The sequence below is a fragment of the Crotalus tigris genome, unplaced genomic scaffold, assembly GCF_016545835.1.
Source record: "Crotalus tigris isolate CLP2741 ecotype Arizona unplaced genomic scaffold, ASM1654583v1 scf7180000017568.12009008, whole genome shotgun sequence".
Classification (NCBI taxonomy): domain Eukaryota; kingdom Metazoa; phylum Chordata; class Lepidosauria; order Squamata; family Viperidae; genus Crotalus; species Crotalus tigris.
In genome coordinates, this window is record NW_024096478.1 from 2,933,445 (window position 1) to 2,959,665 (window position 26,221).

The 26,221-nt window shown below is 41.2% G+C and overlaps 1 protein-coding gene across 6 annotated transcripts in view; it reads right to left on the minus strand.

The window, feature by feature from the left end:
* Nucleotides 1-26,221, minus strand: part of PPP2R2B (protein phosphatase 2 regulatory subunit Bbeta) — a 283,772-nt gene that overhangs the window by 169,634 nt on the left and 87,917 nt on the right. Inside the window, exons 1-2 of one of the 6 annotated variants that reach the window (XM_039351771.1) lie at nt 16,070-16,188; nt 15,721-15,917 (exon numbers count right to left, since the gene is read on the minus strand). The exons of 2 other annotated variants lie outside the window; for them this stretch is intronic. In XM_039351771.1, coding sequence (XP_039207705.1) covers nt 15,721-15,790 — 70 coding nt within the window. In that variant the 5' untranslated portion in view covers nt 15,791-15,917; nt 16,070-16,188. Of the gene's footprint in view, nt 1-15,720; nt 15,918-15,986; nt 16,972-26,221 lie in introns of those variants that run through there. 3 more of the 6 variants (XM_039351781.1, XM_039351744.1, XM_039351789.1) reach the window with 3 other exon arrangements.

The following is a 26,221-nucleotide window of genomic DNA, read 5'->3' on the forward strand; positions in this document are numbered from 1 at the left end:
ACCCATCACGACCCCATGGACAACGTTCCTCCAGGTCTTCCTGTCCTCTACCATCTTCTGGAGTCCATTTAAGTTCTCACCTACTGCTTCAGTGACTCCATCCAGCCATCTCATTCTCTCTATTGCCCTCAATCTTTCCCAGCATTAGGCCCTTTTCCAGTGAGTCCTTCCTTCTCATTACGGTGGCCAAAGTATTTGAGTTTCAACTTCAGGATCTGGCCTTCTAAAGAGCAGTCAGGGGTTGATCTCTTCTAGGACTGACCGGTTTGAACGCCTTGCAGTCCAAGGGACTCGCAGGAGTCTTCTCCAGCACCATAGTTCAAAGGCCTCAATTCTTTGCGCTCAGCCTTTCTTATGGTCCAACTTTCACAGCCATACATTGCAACTGGGAAAACCATGGCCTGGACTATACGCACTTTTGTTGGCAGGGTGATGTCTCTGCTTTTTAGAATGCTGTCTAGATTTGCCATAGCTTTCCTTCCCAGGAGCAAGCGTCTTTTAATTTCTTGGCTGCAGTCCCCATCTGAGGTGATCTTTGAGCCAGAAAAATAAAATCTGTCACTACCTCCATTTCTTCCCCATCTATTTGCCAGGAATTGAGAGGGCCGGATGCCATGATTTTGGTTTTCTTAATGTTGAGTTTCAAGCCTACTTTTGCGCTCTCCTTCTTCACCCGCATCAAAAGGCTCTTTAGTTCCTCTTCACTTTCTGCCATTAGAGTGGTATCATCTGCATAAACCCAACTAACCCAACTAATCAATATCTTATTGAAGAGCCAACCTAGTTTATGCAGTTGCATCATTTTAAAAAAAAGTGCCTACAACTAGAATGGTAATAGAAAATTTACTGGCCTCTCTTCATAGACCCCTAATAGTTGCAAAATACTTTAGAAGTTGTCTTATCCAACTCTAAGTGCTGGATCAAGTAACACATGTTTGACGGTGACTATCCAGTTTGTTTAAAGGCCTCCACCAAGGAGAACTCAGTGTCTTGTGGTAGCCTTTGCCACTGGCCAACAATTCAGTCAGGAAGTTCTTACTGATGCCTAACTTGAACTTGCTTTCTTAATAATTTACGTAAATTAGCTATTTAAATTAGTTCAGTTCTTGTCTATCCTAAGCTGCATTTTCCCCATTTCCCCTGGTGGCATAAGTAAACTCAATTCTCTTCTGAGAGAAGACAAATGCAAAAGGAGGCAAAGTTCTATCTTTTCACCATCACGAATTACTGATCTTCCACTTTCTCTTCACAATGGAATTATACTCTTTTTGCCTTATTATTTCTAGGTTACAAAGAACTCTTTTTTTGTTTGGTTTTTACTGTTTTGCATATTTCTCACAAACCTCTGCTCATTCTGAACTGTTGGTTTCTTTGACATAATTCCTACAATTTCTGGAAATTAGTTTGTATTCTTTGATTATTTTTTGTTCTCCTCCTTCCATATCCTAGCATATGGACTCTTTTCTGTTTAGCCTTTAGAGAGCTCTGTATCCACTCTGGACTTTTTGGATTTCTCCCTATGTTTCCTTCTAATGGGAATTGTTTACAATTCCATATTTTGTTTCACAGGACTTCCAATCTTTCTTGAACGCTTTTCTCCTTCAGCATTTGGAACCATTGGATACGATCTACCTTCTTTCTACATTTATCAAACAATATTCTTCTAAATCCAGGTTTTCAAACTACGAGAAGCCAGCCATTGAACATGCTCTTCCATGTTCTAGTCTAAATTTCAATCTACCCTACTCGAAATACTATTTCTTTTCCTTCAAGCACTCTGTGATACTGATTTAGAATTTGAACAGCTTCCCTGGATTTCCAAAGAACTGAGAGTCATTCATGTACTCGGAATACCAACCACACCAATTTCATATAAAATATGTTAAATATCAATGTATGAGCCAAGAAACCCAAGAAGACATCATAGGGCAGCAGTGTCTTCCTCTTCTATCAAGGTAAGCAACTTGGTCTGTTTCTCTTTCTCTCCTTGCAGGAAAGTGTTGGTTCTATCCACCTGTAGTCCTTTTATGGACTAGATTTCCCACCTACCCACCAAAAAAGCAGGTGAAATCTGTCAGTAGCTTCTGCTAGTCAGTTTGACTGAGGAAGCTGATCTTGCTAAAAAGCAGCACCTGCTGGTCTCAGGAATTTCTCTGGAATGTCCATCTCAGGGGAGAAAAGAAAGCTCACCAACTGTTTTTCTTTCCTGGCAGGGGAATGATATATTATACTTAATGCATGTGATGCATATCCATCTTCTGATTTTCCTTAAATAATTACAGACATGGCATGAAATATTACAAAAGAAAGCTCCCATCAACCCACTTAAGAGTCTTTGAAATTAAACATTCCTAGCCATAAGAAGAGTGACTGGGAGAGGGAAGAATAAATCTTACCTTCTCCTCTTCCTTCAAATTGCCATTGGCCTTGTAATCATTTATAAAATTGGAAGGCAAAGCTGCACACTTTCAGGAAAATGTTGGCTTGGGCTTGAATATCTTTACTCTTGCTGACAATGGAGATTCTGTGAACTTATCTAGAATAAATGCCTTGAAATTAATAGAAATCAGCCCTTCCTCAGAAAAGAACTAAGAAGGGACAAATACTATATAAGTAGGAATGAATGGAATAAAAGTGCTGTCACTGGGATGAAAATCATGCTGGCAACTCAGCTCCATCTTTTTATCTTTGGGTCCTGCTGATATATTACCAAGGCCTTGTCCACAAAAGCATGAGCTTGAAAGCCAGCTGGCAGAAGACAAATTTCCTCCCAATTCAAATTCCACACAGATATTTCACAACTGTTTGTCAGAGGAATGTTAATATTCTCCTGCTTCTTTCTTAGTTGTATCTATTGCCTTTGTTGTACAACACAGTGTGGGTTTTCTCCTTCCATTATAGCTATACAATGCAGGTGCTATTTCTAATAGGAAGTAATGAAATGGGAATATTATCTCTTGAGCCATCTTGCCCCAATAGTTTGAGCACATTGAAGAATTTGTAGATTGCTGCATTCTTTGTTTAATGAAACCTGTGTAATCTTCCCACCCTATTTAGTTTTATGCAGAAGTTGACCAATTCTCTAGGATTCTGAGCTCAGAAAACCTTTAGGCTGTTGCTATAGCAACAAACTAGTACTACAGGTTGCTATCCATCGAAAGACGTTAGAGACAAATTACTTACACGTACAAAACCCAGCAACCAAGCCAGCCAGCCAATCGAAGCCAATAAAATCAGTGTTTCTAATAAATTGGGACTTCATGCTCAAAATTAAAATGGGGGATTAGAAAAGGAAAATTACAGCAGAATTCTGGTTTTTTAATGTGTAGCCTCCAAACACACTTCCCCTCTTAGACTAGAACAACCATAATATGTTACACATTTCGCTCTTTCCTCACCTTCTATTTATATAATTATTGTGAAGGTATTTTTGTCAACACTTAATGCTGTATAGTGTAAAGGTACCGTAAATGCCGGCGTATAAGATGACTTCCACGAGTGCTGAAATCGGCGCCAAAGATGGGGGTCGTCTTATACGCCGAGTCATCTTATACGCCGAAAATACTGGTAGTTTCCGGCATATAAGACGACGTTCTAGGAATGCGGCCCGGCTATAAAGACGGGGGTCGTCTTATACGCCGGGTCGCCTTGTACGCCGGCATTTACGGTAAGTGAACAGAACTTGGGGCACACCTCTGTTAATTTCTCCTTATCCTTCTGATATGGCAATAGCAGAAGGGAGAACAAAACTTCTATACCAGAGGAATAATTCTTGATTCCAAGTGTTTCCTGTCCAAAAATAGATCACAATGGAAGGACAATCCCCAATCAATAATACAAGCAATAGAGAATACTAAATGAATAATATCCGCATTAGAAAAGGTTGGTTTAATTACAAATACTTCAGTGAAGCTTGGACAACTCTGTTTAATGGCAATACCCAAAGTAACTTACCCTTTTCTCATAGAAGGTAATAAGGAGGCGCCTAAGCCTGTTTTTGGAATATTTCTGCAATGATCAGATGCTAGAATAGTTCAGGACCCTCCAGGTATTGCTGAATATAATTTAATAGCCACAGTTTGCACAGAGATGGGGAGTTCAGCAGTAGTCAGAAAGTAAAAACTTCTCACCCCTAAGCTGTTTAATTTGCTATTAGCATGAATTTCAAGCAGAAACAAAGTCATATTAGATCAATTTAGACCATATTAAACTGCAGCAGAATATAGAGCTGTAACCTGATGCCCATGAAATGTGTTTGAGCTACATTACCATTTTAGCAAGAACTTTTATTATCTGTCTCGGCTTGTTCACTTGCACAACTCATGATTCTTTTAAGATGGGAGACTGGATTCTGGAGTACAATAAATCAGGGCTTTTCAACCAGTGGTATGGGTACCACCTGTGGTACATTGGCACCTGGCAGGTGGTACGCGATCATCCTAGAAAAATGGTAGCGGGGGAGGGGAATGAGCTGAACTGGTGGCAGCACTGCACAAGCCTGAGCGAGAGATGGCTGGAGCTGCAGGGCTGTCAGGGCTCAGCGGAAGCACCAGGATCAGCGCCAGGCTCCAGCTGGAGCTCAGCACTGATCCTGCTGCTTCTGCTGAGCCCTGAAGAAGCACCAATCAGCTGGAAAGCAGCACTGATCCTGGTACTTCTGCTGAGCCCAGAAGAAGCGCCGATCAGCTGGAATGTTGCAGCATCTCCAGGGTCTTGTGATTTACATTCAGATGCTTGGCAGCTGATTCATATTTATGATGGTCATAGTGTCAGGATCATGTGAAGTGACCAAAACCTGCTGCAACCACCCAGCAGATGGGGGGGAAATAAAAATCAAACACTCCCACCCCACCCCCGCTGCCAATCCTTAACAGAAACGCTCACAACAATGAAAACCTCAGACAGGAGGAAGAGCACGGCCGGGCAGGCAGGCGTCTTGCTCGGCTGTGGCTTGGGGGGCACTTTTTTCAGTGCCACTGTAACTTCGAACAGCCACTAAGCGAACTGTTGTAAGTTGAGGACTACCTGTACTTTATCACTTTTTTCCTTTTTTTTTTGGGTCATCAAGTTTTTGACACCTTGCTAGGCAACTGGTGTTACTTGGATATTGCCATATCCTAAAAGTGGTACAATGGGTGAAAAGGTTGAAAAGCCCTGTAATAGATAATCCATTCTGATTATAATAATCTCTGCTTATGGCCGAAATTACTAACTTTTGTGGCAAGTTCTGGCAAGCACCACAATGTTTAAATGTAGTGAAAAATTACAGACAGGTATTCAGGGAGAACTCAAATTTTGAGTTAAATACTTATAGCAAAAAAGCATGAATTCTACTGATTATTGTTCTAATTTTCAGGAACAGTCTTAGTTCTAGGTCGCTTTTCTCCTTGATTAGTTTCCATCTGTTGCTTCTTGTCCTTCCCCCTCTTTTTTTTGGTGGCCCCTAAAATATTGGAACACTGCTATCATGTCACTCCTATTTCTTCTTTTCACTAGACTAGACATACCTAATTCCTGCAATCGTTCTTCATATATTTTAGCCTCCAGCCTGCTAATCATCTTTGTTGCTCTTCTCTGCACTCTTTCCAGCGTCTCAACATCTTTTTTATATTGTGTGACCAAAACTGCATGCAATATTCCAAGTGTGGTCTTACCAAGACGTTATAAAGCAGTTCTAACACTTCACGTGATCTTGATTCTGTCCCTCTGTTAATGCAGCATTGGCATTTTTGGCGGCTGCAGCTAAACTGATAAATTTCTATACTTGACAGAAAAACTGTGATTCTGACACATCAAGAATATTCTGAATCATTATCAGTGTACACCAATTTCCAAGTCCATGTTTTAAAGTTTCCAACTAGTGGAAATAATGGTAGAGGGTGGTTCAGAAAATGAGATGTTGTAAAATTACAAGTCTTAGAACAGTGCAGACACTGATGAGAAAATAAGGGTCTAAGAAGAAAATAGTACGATTAAATGTAAACAAACAAAAGCTTTGTAGCAACATTTTAAAATGCATCCAAACTGTTCTTCAGCTTTAAATAAAAGTTTGATTAAGGAATAAGCTCAAAACAAAATCATTCTTTCACTAAAGCTAGAACATATCTGAAGAATTCCTTAGCAATATATATCACGATTTTCCTTAAAAATCCAAAGAAATTTCATTAATAAAAACCTTAGTTATATGTTATTTTCTTGAGCTATCATTAAGATGTTTCAACAGTTTGCTTTAGACAGTCAGTAGTTTTATGTCACACTATAAACAACTGTTTAAAAACCACAGTGGCTGATTTCATTCAAGCCAAAGTCAAATGTAGCCACTATCTTTCACTTAATTTGGCCAACACCTGTTGCTCTTCTATCAATTATTGTCTATTTCAGCATCAATTGTCTCAAACTTTGCCCAAAATAAACATTCTCTATGTCAATTTACTGTCCATGTTGGAACTATTTTTAACTGACTTCTAGTCTTTGTATTGGTATTTATTACCATTATTCCTTTGAGATTGGGGCAGGCTAGAAATGAATGACTGATTAAATACATACATTCATAACTTAATATATATTAAGTTCCTTTTAAAAGCACATAAACATACTTGGGTTTGTATTGGTTCAACAAGCTAACTTAAACATTGACATACCATATAAGGCTTGCAAAAATCTAGATTAATACTAGATGGTAGCAACAGAGTTTATTTTTTCTGGATTTTCTTGCTGTCCAGATACTACAACGTAGGTACCACAGACCCAACATTCCTCTGATAAGCAACAGTGCAAATATTAAACCAAATAACGCTATCGCTGTAATGATATATATGAAATGGAATTGTGGAATTCAATCCCGCCTGGAGCAAGGGGCAAATTTCACTGGACAACTACAGGTAGCCCCCGAGGTACGAGCCTAATAGAGCCTGCCCATCAGGCTCCTAATCATCAAATGAATCAGATTCAATATTACATTTTAAAATCAAACTTATTAATTGAATCAAATAGGTCATTAAATGAACAAAGATTTGATTTACTATTTCCTCCTATGGCTGCCTGAAATGAGAAACTTTTCTCGAAGCTGCTATAGGCTGTTTCCAGCCGCAAATCAGCTGTTTCCAGTTTCAGTAACTACAGTATTTGTAAACTGCCTCCCAAGTAGGCAGTAGGCTTTTTTTTAAAAAAGCCATTTGTTGCTAGGCTACTCAAGCTTCTTCAGAGTGGGGTGGAGAACTCTATGATTGTAGTTGCCACTAAAGTAATTAACTTAAGCATCTCTAGGAGTTTACAGAAATCTCTGATTACTTTAAAACACACACACAAACACTTGCCGGCCATTAGCTTAAGTGTCTCCAGCCAAGCATGCAGAGGGAGATGGGGGTGGAGTTTATAGAACTGTTGGCTTGCAACAGTAACTGAGATGGAATGAACCTTGAGGTCATCTAATCTAACCCACTGCTCTCACAAGAGAGTACAGTACTGTACTGAATTTCTGATAAATGCCTATCCAGACTCTTCTTCAAAGCGTTCAGTGAGGGAACACCCACAACTTCTGGAGATAATTTAAATTTAAAACCTTTAAAAAAAAACACTTCTCCTTATCAGGACAAGCCTCTCCAGCCAAAATTCAAAATGAGGTGGTGGTGGTGGGGAATTTCCTTCCAGTAAGTGTTAGCAAAATCTTTGGTGAGTCTATGCTAGGGAAAGGAGCAGCAGCAGCTACATGCTGTAAGTTTCAGGCAAATGCAAACAATCTTGCAATGTACTGTACTTACAAAGCAATAAAAAGCAGATCAGTTCCCAAAGTAATTACAAACAATACAGCACAGTATTATAGAGCAGGGGTGGTCAAAGTGCTGGCCCATGGGTCGGACGTGTCATCCAGAAGCTGATATGGCAATATCCGAGTACCTAGCAAGGTGACAAAAACCTGATGACCAAAAAAAAAAAAAGGAAAAAAGTGATAAAGTACAGGTAGTCCTTGACTTACAACAGTTCGCTTAGTGACTATTCCAAGTTACAATGGCACTGAAAAGAGTGCCCCCCTAGCCACAGTTGAGCAAGACACCTGCCTGCCCGGCTGCGCTCTTCCTCCTGTCTGAGGTTTTCACTGTTGTGAGCATTTCTATTGAGGATTGGCAGCGGGGGTGGGGTGAGGGGTGTTTGGTTTTTATCCCCCCCTCTGCTGGCTGGTTGCAGCAGGTTTTGGTCACTTCACATGACCCTGGGACACTGTGACCGTCATAAATATGAATCAGCTGCCAAGCATCTGAATGTAAATCACAAAACCCTGGAGATGCTGCAACATTCCAGCTGATTGATGCTTCTTCAGGGCTCAGCAGAAGCACCAGGATTAGCGCTGAGCTCCAGCTGGAGCCTGGTGCTGATCCTGGTGCTTCCGCTGAGCCCTGACAGCCCTGCAGCTCCAGCTATTTCTTGCTCAGGCTTGTGCAGTGCTGCCACCAGTTCAGCTCATTCCCCTCCCCCACTACTATTTTTCTAGGATGGTCGCCAGGTGCCAATGTACCACAGGTGGTACCCGTACCACTGGTTGAAAAGCCCTGCTATACAGTAACAAAAAAGAATATTTAAAAATACTTAGAGAAGTAATTCTAGCTCTCTACAAGCCCAGTCCTCAAGCCCAGAAAGCAGCAGATCTTGCTCATGCAGCTCCAGGAAAACAAAACAAAGAGTCCTTTCGGCCTGATTTTGCTTGGCCATGGGACCAGGCACAAAAAAAACCCCACTTCTGGTTTCTCGTAGGCCCGAACTGGCCCAGGCAAGCCACAGAGTTAAAATGGCCACCGCAGCAGCCAAGACTGAATCCAAGTCACATGGCTACAGAGGCCTGTTTTTGATCGCAATTTTGAATTTTTAATGTAAGTACCCTTTCTGAATAACTTCGTTTTTGTGAAATATCACTAAAAAAACACTCGTATCTGGGGGATTACCTGTATCTTCATAAACTGCTTTCTCTATCCATTTTTCTGTTATGAAAATGCTTTGAAAACACTATTGTTCACAGATGGGTTCCCCAGATTCCACATGGCTTGTGCCATGCAATGTAACACTACATGCAGATATTTTTACCTAATGTATTTCCCAATATTATTTTAATAGCAGAAACAATTATAGGTAGTCCTCGATTTACAACAGTTCATTTAGTGATCATTCGAAGTTACAATGGCACTGGAAAAAGTGAGTTATAACTCTTTTTCAAACTTACGTCACTGCATTCCCATGATCACATGATCAAAATGCAGATGCCTGGCAACTGACTCATATTTATGACTGTTGCAGTGTCCTGTAATCATGTGATCACCTTTTGTGAACTTCTGATAAACAAAATCAATGGGGAAACCACATTCACTTAACAACTATGATACTAACTTAACATCTGCAGTGATTCTCTTAACTATGGCAAGAAAAGTCATAAAATTGGGGCAAAATTCACTTAACTAAAGTCTTGCTTATCAACAGAAATTTTGTGGTCAGTTGTGATTGTAAGTCGTGGACTACTACCTGTATACAATATATTCCACCTTATCTTAAGAAGCAAATTATGGAGTGGTTTGGTATTTTGTTTAAAACAATGAACAGGACAATATCCATAATAAATGCAGTTCAATATTTAGATTGTCAAGTCTGAATCCTCAGTTTAGTTACTTTAGCAGAAATTAGCTTCCTGTAGGAGAATCACCTTCCATAACTTCTACTCTTTACAGGACTCAAGAAAGCTCAGCTCTACACACAGAACTGTGTCTATGGTATCTTCCCTCGTCAACTGACTATTAATTTTTAAGGCACCGAGCATGCTTCTTATTCTGGGGGTGCAAGATGATATTCCAGAGGGTGTGAAAACTTGGGTTTTCAAAATTATAGTGTATATGCATAATTCATTGCCGTTATTTCGAACTTTTGTAAGGGGTGCGAGAATATATCAGAAGCGTTCTAGGGGTGAGGATATAGAAAAGGTTGGGAGCCGCTGTTGTAGATCCTTGCCAAAATGATTATTCTGGATAGCTGCTTGTGAATTAGAATAGAAGACAAAAGGTTTGTTTCAGATATGATTTCCTGGCATTCAGTGGCAGATTAGTAACATCTTCTGAGAGGCCACAAAATATAATTACAAAATATTCCGGGGCTAGGCTCATTTTATTGAGGTTAATTTCCAAGCAAGTATCTATTTTTTTAAAAAAAGGTTTCCCATTAATACTAGGGTTATTCTGTCAACAGGGGGAAACTATTGACTGTCAATTAAACCAAATCTGTTGTGGATCAAATTGTACTACCTTCTACAGTCATAAATCAGCATAAATCAAACCACCAGATTAGTAAAAGTGGAAAGATTTGGACTTGGAGCCAAATTGCGGAAATTAAGAATGAAATTTTCATTATTTTAGACGCTGGTGGTCTCATGTCTTTGGAACACCCTCCTCTAGGAAATGTGTACAATGTCTTTGTTAATGACTAAAGTTATCTTTTTTAAAAAAACAAAACACTTGTTTCTAGTGCTTAATTGTTGACTCTCGTTAACTGCCTTGGAGAAATGTTCATATATTATTCAAATATGTAATAAAAACAGTTAATAAACCAATATCTTCATATAATCCAAAAACTATCCATACATTTTATTGCTGATGTATCATTTTAGCATGAATTAGTCTTCAAACGTGGCCCTTTTATGACTTGTGGACTTCAACTCCCAGAATTCCTTAGCCAGGCACGCTGGCAGAAGAATTCTGGAAATTGAAGTCCACAAGTCATAAAAGGGCCAAGTTTAAAGACTCCTGAATTAGGGTCCCTTTCTCTATTTCTCATTCAGAATTTCCTGTTAATGTAGCTTTTTACCCTTTACCTTTGTGGTCTTTAGCTGTTAAATTTTGTTATTTTGTCTCATACTGTATGCTTTACCAGAAAGGAAAGTCCTATGATGATGCTCTTCTATACATTTTCCTAGTATTTTCTTTGCATTTTCCAGCTTTCATGATGCACTAAATAAAACTGATGCTCTATTGGTTCTATAACTACATTTGGTTGAGTTGGGCAGCTATAAAAATTGAATAAATAAATAAATAGATATCGTCCAGATCATTCTCCTGATTGAAATTTGTAGTAAAAATGCTTCTTTGATGCTGGCACCTATACATTAAGTCATGAAAATCAGGAATATTTGCTGATACATTATACTGAGTTCTGATAGATATTAAGCTAAAATCACCTATGTCCAAATTTGTGAACATACACATCAATTAAACTTATCAATTGGGAAGCTAGATTAGGCAAGCTTTTTTTTTTAAAAAAAAAAAAATCTAATCTGAAGCATATTAGCTCAATCAAGATTCCCACTTAAAATTACTAGAAGAGTTTCATCATTGACGGAATGGTATTTGTACTATTATTTATTTTAAATATAATTAGCTTAATAAATCAGTAATTTGGCTTACATATGATATATAAAAGCATAACTTGCAAACCCAATTGATGAATTCGCATATAATATTAATTCACCAACTGAACTCAAATTGAAATTAAATAAAAAAAATCCATAGAATGTAGGAACAAACAGCAAACCAACAATGAAAAGTGAGGATCTATATAGCAATGAGTTTATTTAGATTTTGATCTATCAGAACTTTGCCATTAAGCAATAAATAGTGATAAGATAGTACAATTCAAAGAAATGGTAGAAGAAATGTTTATCTAGGTTAAACCAAAATGAAATTCTAGATGGAAGTGAGGTTAATACGTATTGCATGAGTTTGGCTCACCATGCTAGCCAGGATATTACTAAGAATAAGGATGGAGCCAGATAATATTAGATGCCTCAGTCTTGTAAAGCCTTGGAATACTTTGACTTGAAGAATTCCATTTTGTGTATGATGAAAAATAATTGAAACTTTCTTATAAAAATCCCATTGAAACAGACAATGAATTTTCTTAAATGTTTATCACTGGCATGGGACCTCCTGAAAGTGTTCAATATTTTTCCAATTGCCAATCTGCAAATATTGAAATTATACTTATTGTCTAATTTTGGAAATACATGAAAGTATGTCAACAAAATGTAATAAAAACAAGTAATATCTAGATTCACATCCTCTTTGCATACACATAAATAATCAATACATTTGAAAGGCCAAAGATTATAATACATCATGTTTCATTTTTACAGCATGGGAATCTTTACAAGGAAATCAATGTACTGTACTTTTTAAAGAAGAGCCAGCATAACACTTGCACTACAAAAATACAAGATTGCACTTTCTATGTAGTAATAAAAAAACACCTTTCTGATCAAGTCCAAGAAAATATGGTAAAATATTAACGTACTGAACCTTTCTGTAATGATCATTAGTCAGTATACAAATAGTTAACAGTTCTAAAATAATGTTTGTATACAATGATAAATTAGCAACTAATATAAGTGATATTAAGATTACATTACTACATAGATTATGCCATTCTTGGTGTCTAAGGCTGAATTATAAAGGTATTTCCACATTGAAACAGCAAGTGGAACTTTTCATTGATCTATAACAATGCCTTAAGGGCTCAAAGCTCAGATCATTTATTCCTATTGAAGCTTTAGTTGTGATTTGATTTTCTGTGATAATATTCAGCTACTAAACAATTCGTAAGAAGTAGATACAATAACCCTTGATTTATTGAACAATGGAGGTAGGGAATGTTTGTTAAATCCAAATGTCCATTAAAACTTATTTATATTATTTATGTTATTATGCAATTGACACAATGGCATAATTTCTAAGAAAGCCTTGATTTAATAGACAAAATTTTTGATTTAAATAGCAAGTGCATTAAATGAAGGGGAAGTATAAACAAAAACAATGAGTCCATTGTACCTGAAATCAACTAAATAAAAGATTTACAATACAACTTAGTCATCACAGCACACCATGGTTAAACGTAGTCAGGGCAATCAAGAGTTTCTAGTTCTTATATTCCCCTTCCCTCCATAGGAGAAAAACTGAATGCTTTAATTTCTATATTTACAGTTATGCATAATTTGGTGCAGCATCTAAACTAAATAATAGTTGTTGAATGTGTGCGTGTGTGTATGCGTCTCACATTTTACTGCAAGGTAACTCCATGAAAGCATGGAATAGTTTATTTCTGAAATGATTAAAAAGATGACAAACTCATTTCTACTAAAAACTCATAAATCTAGTACAATAATCCTAAAGACATATAAGGAACGGTTGCTGGAACTGGGTATGTCTAGTTTAATGAAGAGAAGGATGAGGACATGATAGCAGTGTTCCAATATCTCAGGGGCTGCCACAAAGAAGAGGGAGTCAATCTCTTCTCCAAAGTGCCTGAAGGCAGGACAAGAAGCAACGGGTGGAAACTAAGCAAGGAGAGAAGCAACCTAGAACTAAGGAGAAACTTCCTGACAGTTAGAACAATTAACCAGTGAAACAACCTGCCTCCAGAAGCTGTGAATGGTCCAACACTGGAAGTTTTTAAGAAGAGACTGAACAGCCATTTGTCCGAAATGGTATAGGGTTTCCTGCCTGAGCAGAGGGTTAGACTAGATAACCTCCAACATCCCTTCCAACTTTATTATTATTACTTATCTGTTTTGTTTTTGTTACTCTGAATCAAATTACTGAAGCGTCTATAAAAATAACTTTTGTAAACAGATAATGAATGCAGTGTGCAATTTATAATAAAAATAAAAAAACAGAAAATACTAACTTACGTATAGCTTCAAAAAGTATGACTCGCAATAAGGCTTTCCATAGTGTTAGGGGTTTGAAATCAGTTTTCATACAGTCTTTAAAAAATTACAACTGACAGTTCAGTTAGAGACTGAAATATCATGTAACAATTGCCAGTCATCAAAGCAACAGTTACTTGTAGGAGAGCAAGACATAAAGTTCCCATGCTCTGTTCAGCAAATAAACTCTTACGACTCTGAAATATAAAGAACACTGAATATCTATTCTGTGTGGTTGGAGAGTAACTATTCTACAAACCAGACAGGAATAAATGTAGTTGCATGGGAACTGCCATTACATGGGAACAGTTTATAGAAAATGCTAGCGTCTTCACACCCAGAGAAAGACCCAGAACTGCTTTGCATCTTTGAAGCCAGAAAGAAGCAGAAGCACTGTGTCTTTGTCACTAAAATAACAATGAGCTGGTATTTTTAGAACTTCTTGGTCAAAAACAGGTTCCCCTCAGAAAATTCTGTTCCACTGCAGCTGTGAGAAGCAGTATTAAGCAAATGCATGCCCTCAAACATTAAATATTCCATTTACTTTATCTGTACAAAAATCTGCAGAGTACTAAAATGTAAAGAAAGGCAGTTTGGTTGTGATGGCAATGAACTAAATCAGAAGCATTTTCAAATACTTCTTGATCCAGAGCTAGACAGAATTCATTGAGGTTTGAAATCAGTTTTATGTTCTAGCATAAAAATTAAAATGATTTCTCTGACAAAAACTAGCACTAAAGGCATTACAGCCTCTGTATAGTTTCATAGTAAAATCTTGATCAGCTGAAAACAGGACTTTTCCTTTGAAGTGGAAAAACCCAAGAGCAAAGAGCTACAGCTCATTTTTCTCTTCCTCCCAGGAGCCATCCAGTTCCCAGATTGTTCTTGTATCCTGAATTTGCGTATGCGTGTTTGGGTGTCAATCATTCTAGTGCTGGATCAGTGCTCCCAGGAGCAATTGATTTCAAAACCGCCCCAAAGCCACCACCCCAATTCTGTCATTCCCTGGTCAGGAAGAAGGCAATCCAATTCTAGAGGTGATGAGGGCATTTTGTTATTTTAAGTCTATCATTCCAACCCCCAGAGGGCACCATCCCATTGCCATGACTTTCCTTTTTGGGAAAAGAGGTCAACCCACTTCCAGGCCTGCCATCCTCTGTGTCTCTCTCTCTCTCTCTCTCTGTGTGTGTGTGTGTGTGTGTAGGGTGGAGGCAAGGCATCTGTCATTCTAACCTCTGGACTATGAACACACGTATTAAAAGCAGGTTTTAATTTTAAAAATATGCTTTCAAAATGATGCAAAAGAAATAAAAGGAAAAATCAAAAATAAGGTTTTTTTTTTAAATAACAAGAAAGGAAGGAATGGCTTAGGATGGATAAGGATCGCTTTCCTTATCATCCACTCTATCCCCCCCTCCCAGGATCCAGCCCCTGGTTTCTTGCTCACCTATTCTCAGCTTACATTGGTTTCAATGGTACCCAACAGGGGTCAACATCCTTTCTCATCTGCCATTCATCCCTATGGGCCTCCATTGTTTCCAAGGGCCACTCTGGTCCTTGGCTTCAGCAAGCCCCAAGGGAGGCTCCTGACACCCCCACCCCTCCCAGGAGAGGGTTAAGCTAGGCTGCTGACACATAGAGAAGGTATGATCAAGGCCCTGATGAATTGGAGCTGACATCACCTAGAGATGGCTCATACACATTGCCCCAGGGACCTTCCCTCCTGATCCACCTGCTGCTGGGCGGCCAAGATTTCCGAGCATCGCTGACTATATGCTCCCGCTATGCTGGCTCCCCTAACGCCGTCGTACCCGCCGCCGCCGCAACTACTACTTCCCCGCGATCCGCCCTAGGCACGATTGTTGTTCAACACCGCGCCATTCTGCTGCCGGATCTGTGCCTCTGAGCTGAGCTTTGGCAAGGCGCCTCCCCGCAGTGGAATAGAGCTGCTCTCTCTCTCTCTCTCTTTTCCCCTACTAGTCTTACATTACCTTCTGTTGCATAGCTGTGATCGCGCAGGAAACTGTTGTTTATCTTGCGGGTATCAATGTCCTCCTCCATTGACAGCGGGCTTACTTTTGTGGGAAGTGAGAACAGGCAGGCAAGTATCCATCATCGCCCCACCACGACTGAGATTAGCGGCGAGGAGGGAAGGGGAGCTGCATTGAGACTAACATGCTTCTCTGCCCTGCAAGGAAAAAAAAAATAAAACTAAAAAAAAAAAAAAGAAAAGAAACGCAAGCAAGCAAGCTTTCACCTCCTCCTCCTCCTGCCAGGGACGCTGCTGTGGCAAAGGTCCAAGCCCTTTTCTCTTCCTGCCGTTGGCGCAAAGGTGCAAACCTCCTTCGCCTCCACCCAGGAACGGGGATGCGCAAGGTCCAATTCCCCTTCGCCTGCTGCTGCTGCGGTTGCTGCTGCTGAGGTTTTCGCGGCGTCTGCTGCACAAGCTCCAAGTTCCCTCCTCCCAAGGCTGCCGCTGCCGCGCACGAGCCGATGCCCAGGGAAGCTGCTGCAATCCCCAGTTCCAAGGCGAAGTGCCGCAACTGGGCTACTTCCCGATCGCGACGCCCAACAGGTTCCCCTTGTGGCTGGCGAGCTCTCCTCCGCATGCAGCAATTCCCAGCGATGGCCCAAGTCACAACGCCGCTAGCCACAAAATGGTGTCCGTTTACTGCAAAAGATCACCGCTCCGACGCCAATCCTCTCCCTCGCGCGCGCGGGCGTTTTGCGCACACACCCCCACTTAGCACAATTTCAGCGGGGAGCGGGGGGAACAGGCTGCGACGCCAAAACCCCGGCCCCACGCGCTGCCAACGGGAAAGGAGGGGGTGTCTCTCGGAGGGGGAGACGGCAGAGCTGGCGCCGCTGCGGCAAGCGAGGCGGCTTCTTTAAAGCTCGGCTTGGCTCTGCTGCAAAGCACGCTGAGACGGAGCACGGGCGGGCGGAGAGGGAGCGCGCCGCCACCGCTGCTGCTGCTGCTGCTGCAGGAGACCGCTCAGGCTTCTGCGGTAACGGCAGCGGCAGCTTCCTGGAACCTTATGGTGCATTAAAGCCCAGGCTCCTCCCATACAGTTCGGCTTTGGCCAACCGCCGCGACGGCCCGGGGACCCGTCCCCCACGCGCGGGAGCAGCTTTTCTGCTGCAGTGGAGCTTTCCGAAGACCACCACCCCTGAAGCCGCCGAGAAAAGGTCGGGTAGAGGGGGCGCGGTGAGGCTGCTTCTCTTTCCCCCCCCCCCGGCCCCGAACCTCTCCCAGTACCGGGGAATTCTATCGTCCCCACGCGCGAGCGAGCCCGCCTGGACAGTAGTGACGGTCACGTGGAAGGGCCGCCGTCGAGGCGCGCGGAACCTGTGCGATCGTCTTTGCCGGTCTTCGGTCGCTTGAGGTCCCGATTTGAGTGACGGGGCACGGAGGGGTGGGGGGGAGACATCCGAGACGCCTTCAGTTATGAGGACTCGCCAGGATCGACTTGGGAAGGGGCTGTAGCTCGGTGGTACCGTCAGGGCTGGCATCTCCAGGACAGGTGAGGTAGACGGAGGCTTTGATTTGGCGGGAAGGCAGCTTTCTCTCTTCCTACTGCTGCGCAAAATGTTCAGGATTCACCTATATGGATTCTTTCTAAACCGGGCTTTTTCCTGCCAAAAGACCTTCAGGCAGCCGATGGTTTGCAATCAGGAGTTTGGTTGTTTTTTTTTTTTTTTTTTTTTTTTTTTAATCTTGGCATTTCTAGGGAAGGAGAACTTCCCAGTAGTAACTTCTCTGCCTTTCTCCTATATATAAAATATATCCACGATTATTATTATTAAGAAACCTGTCCCTTTTCAAAAGCTGTGCCCATAAAAACGTAAAGTGGAACTGCTTTTTTCAAATTCTTCTTTTAATACCAGAAGTTTAGGAGGTCAAACATAACATCTCCCATGTTGTCTTTCCTATTTTCCTTGCCTACCTCCATCCTGGACCATGAGTGTCCATGATTAGTAGCAGAAATTACCACTTGGAAGACATTTCTACCCCTGAAATTAAATATCAAAATGATTCTGGAACCCACATTAAGCTAATTTTCAAGACTGGACACCTAATAATATTTGCTATGCAGTAAACAAGATAGTGTATTCTGTTGGAAACCACATCCAGATACCTCAATTCTTCACAAAGAAATTAGGCCTTGCAGTGTCTCTCTTCACCCCCACATTTTCTCTTTAACCTCTACTTTGAAAAAAAAAATAATTGTAAATTTAATAAGCTTGCTCACAATATGATGTTTCAGTTGGTCTTAATTACAGCATAATGTGTCTCTTTCCTTTTGAGGAAGAGAGTTCTTTTTCTAATGAACCATGTATGTCACCTTGTTCCTTAGAAGAGAAGCTGGATATAAAGGTAATAAAAGAATGAATCAATGGCCATAGCAACTACACAATCTCTGGTTTCCATATTGAGGGAAGTTAGCCCAGAGAAGGAAATATTAAAAAGGCAGAGAAATATATTTTTCCTCAAAAGGACTTTTTAAAACCAAACCTGGCCCCAAATCTATCTCTCTGCCCCAAGTAAGAGCTAGCCCCATACAAATGCAGATGTAAAACCATCAGAAAGTTGAAGCCAGAGCAATCAAGAAGACAAAAGAGAAGATCTGCATACCCCACCCAAACTCTAGGAGTCAGCCCCATCACCTGGGAAGCAGGATATGATAATAGAATTAAACCACAGATATCAAGGCCTAGACAAACACTCAGAAACAGCCTCAAGGTTCATGCCACAGGAGCAGGAAACTATTCCAAACAAAAGGCTAGGAGGGGTATAAAACCTACTGCCCATGTGCTCAATCTCGCTCTTCTCCTTCTCTCCTCTGCACTTTCCTGAAGAACTATCTTTCTGCAATAAACTGTAACCTTCTTCCCAAAGTAGTCACCATGTTTGCTTATTTATTCCCGGCTTGGATGAACCAGGATGAAGACCTTACTTCTAACAATATCCTGGAACGTGCATCGCCCAGAAGACGGGTAACACAAAGGGTTCTATCTATGGAGTGGCAATTTTGTTTGGTTTGTTCTTGGTACATGTTAGCATCCCTGCCTGGCTTTGTTGCATTTTTCATGATTCTTGGCAGTTGTTGCCAATTACAATGTTTCATTTCTCTTAAATGAAAACGGTATCAGTCTTAAGTAGACTGCTTGTGTATTATCAAAGTGCTGGTGTCTTCAGATTGTTTATTATAAGTTAACTGCAGAGACATATCCAAGCAGTCGCCAGAAGTCAACACTGACTTGAAGGCACACACAAGACTACACAAAATAGAGTTTGTCACTTTTCTTTAAATTGAAAGTACAACTTATAATTATCTTACAGTTGATGGTTCTTGACATCATTATGGGTGGGCGTGCATATATGTATATCCAAAATGACCATTAGCTAATACATTTACAGCTATACTTGGTAGCAGTAACTAGCATTCTCATTACTACAGATAGTCCTCAACTTAAAACAGGTTGCTTAACAACCACTTGCATTTATAATGACCATGGAACAGATAGATGCTCTATGGCCTGGCAGTTCAAAATAGCCATATGGCATCGGGCGCTTGACAATCACCTTTACATACAGCCGTGTGTTCTGCAGTCATGTGATCCATTGGAATGGATTGGCGCGTACAATGACCATATTTGTTTAATCACTGGGGAAAAAAGAATCATAAAATCACTTCTGATCACTTTCAACCCAATTTCTGGTCTGAATTGCAGTCATAAATCAAGGACTACATGTATGTACTTGGTTTCTATAAGATTGCCTTTGAAGACATCTTGGAAACTGCAGTCAAAGCAAAATACATGATCCAGGTTGTTGGCATGGAAAACGTGGTACACGTACTGTAGTCCTCAGTTAACGACAGTAAAGAGATTGAAATTTCTATCACAATGCATTTGAAAAATGTGATGTCACATGACCACATTGCTTAACTGTGGCAATCTCCATCACTGTTATTAAGTGAGATTTGGGGTCGTTATGTAAATCTTAGGTGGCTTGCAAGCAAGCAGGCAAGCAAGGCACAATGTGTGGCACAAGGACAGTAAGACCGGGGTGGTGATGGTATGGCTGCTGCTGGGTGGAGGAGGGTGTGTGTGATTTACCAAAGCAAATAGCAACCTTTCCCGCTGGCTTCCCTATTGACTTCACTCATGGAAAACTGTCAGGCAAGTTCACAAATGTTCACAAAGGTGGCCACAGGATGCTGTAGCTGTCGTAAGTGCAAGATGGTGCCAAGCACCCAGATTGTGATCATGTAACACCGGGATGCTATGATGGCTGGAACTTAGTGGATTGGTCATAAGTTTCCTTTTCGGTGCTGTTATAATTGAATGGTCACCGAACAAATGTTAAGGGAGGACTACCTGCATAGTGGACTACAACCAACTTGAGGCTACTACACTGGTTCTAGACCTCATGATATATGAGGGACCATCTGCTCACTGATTCTACCCAGATATCTGGACAGAGTATGTGAAAGGTTCTTCCATGTAAGAAGGAAAACTGTATGAACCAAAAGACTTCTTTATAGTGGCCCCATTGTATGTAGTAGCTGCATGAGATATACAGTAATTGGGAAAGTACATTTGGCCTTCTGTTATTCTGAAGTCTCTGAAAAGTCTTGTTACAGAGGGAGTCCAGCTCATAATAGATAGTTGTGAATAATCATTGGTGCTTTATTCTAAAGAACAAGGAAAGAGGAGCAATTAAACAATCAGGAAATCAATTGGGAAGAAAAACTTGTCTTGATTAAAAAAAACAGTTGGCCACACACTTGATATGAAAGTACTGGACTGCAGCACAAGAAGTTGTTCTTATAAGCATACAAAAGACAGTGATGTTGTAGCAAAATAGTGTTAGATATCAGAAAGAATTGCGAGACATCAGTCTGATGTTTGCAACAACTACAGTGGGGCAAAAAAGTATTTAGTCAGACACCAATTGTGCAAGTTCTCCCACTTAAAAAGATGAGAGAGGCCTGTAATTGTCATCATAGGTAGACCTCAACTATGAGAGAACAAAATGAGAAAACAAATCCAGACAATCACATTGTCTGATTTGGAAAGAATTTATTTGCAAATTATGGTGGAAAATAAGTATTTGGTCACCTACAAACAAGCAAGATTTCTGGCTTTCACAGACCTGTAACTTCTTCTTTAAGAGGCTCCTCTGTCCTCCACTCATTACCTGTATTAATGGCACCTGTTTGAACTTGTTATCAGTATAAAAGACACATGTCCACAACCTCGAACAGTCACACTCCAAACTCCACTATGGTGAAGACCAAAGAGCTGTCGAAGGACACCAGAAACAAAATTGTAGACCTGCACCAGGCTGGGAAGACTGAATCTGCAATAGGCAAGCAGCTTGGTGTGAAGAAATCAACTGTGGGAGCAATAATTAGAAAATGGAAGACATACAAGACCACTGATAATCTCCCTCGATCTGGGGCTCCACATAAGATCTCACCCTGTGGGGTCAACATGATCCCAAGAACGGTGAGCAAAAATCCCAGAACCACACGGGGGGACCTAGTGAATGACCTGCAGAGAGCTGGGACCAATGTAACAAAGGCCACCATCAGTAACACACTACACCGCCAGGGACTCAGATCCTGCAGTGCCAGACGTGTCCCCCTGCTTAAGCCAGTACATGTCCGGGCGCGTCTGAAGTTTGCTAGAGAGCATTTGGATGATCCAGAAGAGGATTGGGAGAATGTCATATGGTCAGATGAAACCAAAGTAGAACTGTTTGGTAGAAACACAACTCGTCGTGTTTGGAGGAGAGAGAATGCTGAGTTGCATCCAAAGAACACCATACCTGCTGTGAAGCATAGGGTGGCAACATCGTGCTTTGGGGCTGTTTCTCTGCAAAAGGACCAGGATGACTGATCCGTGTACAGGAAAGAATGAATGGGGCCATGTATCGTGAGATTTTGAGTGCAAACCTCCTTCCATCAGCAAGGGCATTGAAGGTGAAACGTGGCTGGGTCTTTCAGCATTGACAATGATCCCAAACACACCATCCGGGCAATGAAGGAGTGGCTTCATAAGAAGCATTTCAAGGTCCTGGAGTGGCCTAGCCAGTCTCCAGATCTCAACCCCCTAGAAAACCTTTGGAGGGAGTTGAAAGTCAGTGTTGCCCAGCGACAGCCCCAAAACATCACTGCTCTAGAGATCTGCATGGAGGAATGGGCCAACATACCAGCAACAGTGTGTGCCAACCTTGTGAAGACTTACTGAAAATGTTTGACCTCTGTCATTGCCAACAAAGGATATATAACAAAGTATTAAGAAGAACGTTTGATATTGACCAAATACTTATTTTCCACTAAATACTTTTTTGCCCCACTGTATATATGACAGTTCAAGGATGCTGATGACATCAACATGTACTAAGTATACTGCTATTATCAATGGACAAATGATAGGAAGAAATGATAATTGCAGAAATACATGTTGCATTTAAACTGTGCAGAGAAATTAAAGATATAATTCCTAAATGCACATTATTGGTTTGAATAAACCTCTTGCTAACCTACAGATTGATCTGTTTAGGAAATGCAGTATTCTCACATTTTAAAAAGAAAACGATCAAAAGCACTTCAAATGAAGTCTACTTAATTAATATCTCTTCATTTCCTGGTGCAATTCTCAAATGTCTCCTGCTTTCAAATAATTCTTTAGAAGCTTCAGAGATTGATTTGGGGGTTTCTGTATCACTACATAGTCTCCAACAACAAGTATGTTCTCTACTGTTACACGTTCACACAGAACAGAAGTCATGACACCCTGGGATGGAATATACTAGAAGAGTATATTTGTCTTGAAGCAGCTTGCCATCCGACAGCAGTAATTTTCAATATGTTGTAATTTGCCCCCTAAAGGAAGGGCATTGCACCAACATAAACATTCTTTAGGAAGATGAGAATAATAGTACAGAAACAATTCCTTTGTGTATAATCTCACACTATGATCAGAAATTTCAGTTGCATTTCCTGGCATGCAATATTGAAAAACAAAAAGGGCCAGTCTCTTGTTTGCTGAATCTGCCTCTGGAGAAAGAGTTAGGACATGCAGTCATCACTGAAAAGGTCCTGCCTCATGCCTGCTTTCCTTGGGTGCACTTTTGCTAAATCAGGGGAGGAACTGTATTTTTATTATATTGTTTCCCAATTCTTGTATGCTGCCCATCTTATCCAACAATAATGCAACAGTACATTTTCTAATAACAAAACCACCATAAAATAAAGAGCCATATATTTGCCTAGCAGTTAAAAATGGGAAATAGCAGCCACTGCTTCTTCAACCTACCTGCAAAAGACTTGGCAAAAAAAGTGTGATCCTCCCTTCTATGGCCATCCTTTATTTCAGTCCTTCCCTCAGATTGCACTCTGTTAATTATTGTAGGCAATAATAGGCACAAGGCCAATACAATGCAGTACTCATCTCATTTTAATGGTTACTAAGTGGGTAGCTGGTCTGCTAAATGTCCCTACTTCCATTCACGCCAACTGTATGCGTGCCAAAGAACCAGATGCACATTCTAAAAAAATAACTTCTATGGCTGGGTGTTTGGACAATCACTGTCAGCCAAAATAAATACAAAAATCTATGCCCAAATCTGAACTCTCATGATATTTTAATGAGATCTGGAGTTCAGCACTTAATGTTTTTATCTTAAGGTATATTACAGTTGCATTGTCAGAAAAATGGTTATTTTTAAATATCCATCTTAGCAACCTCCAAGTAGTAACAATGAAGAAAAAATGCTTCCCACAGGTTGAAGAAAAAAAAATTATGTATCACTTATAGGAGTAGCATGTAGTTGTTATTATATGAGTACATGAATCAGAAAGCAGTAGCTTTCAGATAAATCTTCAGTTCCTAGGAGAATAAGCCTTTCCTTATTTATATTTTAAAACTGACATTATCTATCCATCCATCTATCTATCACACAACTTCTGTCAACTTGGGAACTGCACCTCACTTTGCACTTAAGAATGTACAAGCTTAAGCATCTATTTTGTATCTTTAAAAATCCAAAAATGTCCCCAAAGGGAAGCTGGACATGTATGGTTCCAGAGCCTCACATTTGCATCCTTGATATAAAATGACATAAGAAATCAAACAAATTATACCATTGTCATAATTCTTTCAATTGTATTGGTTTGTCTTGACCCACACCAGGGCTTCTAAACTTGTTTTATAAGATATAAATGCTATAAATCCAAAATAAGGTCATGAAAGCTAGACTTTCTGAAACAAAGTGCTACAACTCCCCACCCTCTAATCCTATATTTTAAAAAGCTGATCTAAAACATAGCTTGTATCATGATCATTCAAGGACTGTGCCACTAAACCATAATCAAACTAAACAATTTTTATATATGCCTACTCTGTTAACATTATTGGCTTCACTTTTAAAATCAGCATTCTAAGTATTTTTGCTGTCACTGTCTCACAATACTATGTTAAGGGACCAAAGAGATAGCTAATGAACAGGTTAGAGCAGCAGTTCTCAACCTGTGGGTCGCGACCCCATTTGGGGTCGAACAACCATTTCACGGGGGTCGCCAAACAACGCAGTCCGCCATTTCCCCCCCTTTTCCTTAGCTGTGCTACTCCCTCTTTTCTATTGGCTTTTGAAAGCCAATAGAATAGACTCTATTCAAGAGATTCTATTCTATTAGCGTTCGAAAGCCAATAGAATAGACTCTCTTGAATAGAGTCTAATTCTATTGGCTTTCAAAAGCCAATAGGAATTGTCCAGGCTGTCTCTGCCCTGCTGAGCCCACCAAAAGTCCCAGTCTGCAAACAGTGCTGCAAGTTATCTGCAACAAAGGAGAGCTTTCTGGACGTTTCCACCCCTCCCTGCTGAGCAACTATTAAATATAAGTAAAAGAGGGCCAGGGGTGGGAGGTGGGAGGTCGGCGGGTGCAGGGAGGGTTGCTGGCGCACGTGGGGCCCGGCGGGTGCCTTACCTCCCTTGGGCTGAGCCAGCTGGTGGCCCAGCCGGTGGTCACCCTGCGCCCTCGCTGCTGTGTGCCATGGCTGCCCAGGAGCGCCTGGGCCTGCCTGCCGCCACATTGAACGTACAGTGGCCAAGGTAAGGCTAGCGGGGCAGCGGCGGGCACAGGGAGGGTTGCTGGTGCACGTGGGGCCCAGAGGGTGCCTTACCTCCCTTGGGTTGGGCCAGCTGGTGGCCCAGCCGGTGGTCACCCTGCGCCCTCGCTGCCATGTGCCATGGCTGCCCAGGAGTGCCTGGGCCTGCCTGCCGCCACACTGAACGGGCAGCGGCGGGCGCAGGGACAGTTGCTGGCGCACGTGGGGCCCGGCAGGTGCCTTACCTCCCTTGGGCTGGGCCAGCTCGTGGCCCAGCCGGTGGTCGGTCTGCGCCATCGCTGCCGCTTGCCAGCTATGCCTCAGCCAGCGCAGGGGGCGGCACACGCATGCGCGGCGCTCCCGGGCCGAGGTGGTTGCTGGGCAACAGCCTGCCCAGCATGCGCTCCAGTCACAGGAGAGGAGGCGGAGCATGCACACCTCCTGCCCCCCTGCAGGGAAATACAGGTAGTCCTCGACTTACGACCACTTGGTTGGGGGTCGCGGCATTGGGAAGGTTGAGAACCACTGGGTTAGAGAAATTTACAGAGGTAATACTCCTAAGAATTCTATGTATGGAACTAGAGTTTCTGAGGGCAGAGATGTTGGTTTGGTTAACAATAGTCACTTAGTCTATAGGCTGAACAGGGGAAAAAAACCTTAAATAAGGGAGGAATAAGAAATAGTAGTATCCAAAGTAGTAAACTACACTTCATAAAAATGGAACTGCATCTTGATGTTGCAATGGCTTTGTCAGAGAATTTTAGATCTCTGCTGGAAGATCTAAATTAGCTGTTTTCTCAATAGTAGACTTTACCTGGTTTGTTCACAATAAGTAATGATTATAGTATTCATTGAAAGGTCTTGTTGCCTGTTAGGGACTCTATTTATCAATCCCATTTGGGAAGTTAACCCTGAGAAGAAATTGTGCCATTTTTATAGTTCCTTGTCTATATGTCTCCAAATCATAGCCATCGTCCAAGGTATAATGAGTAGGTGATGAAGTGTAGCTTCTTCCAGAGACTTGTCCAATTTAGTCTCTCGGAATTCCAGACACCTTCCTTCACAGGTTGCTACTTTGAGGCCTGCAAGAGCTACTTCAAATCTTGTCATTTCTACACCATCTGTCAATTTCCAGGTACTAGAGATGACAACTGAGCAGTTTTCTCTCCTTTTTACAGTATCTATGGTAAGCAGTAATAGTGCCAACTACAAGTTTTGAGGCTATTTGATGACCCTTGTGGTTGCAATTGATGTTGTCCTAATCACAAAATGACTTGTAATTATTCATGAGAAGGGTGTGTGCATTTACTTCAACAGATGGTGAGTCTTTCACCCTCAGTACAAAACTGTCTGCTTATCTATCTGTAA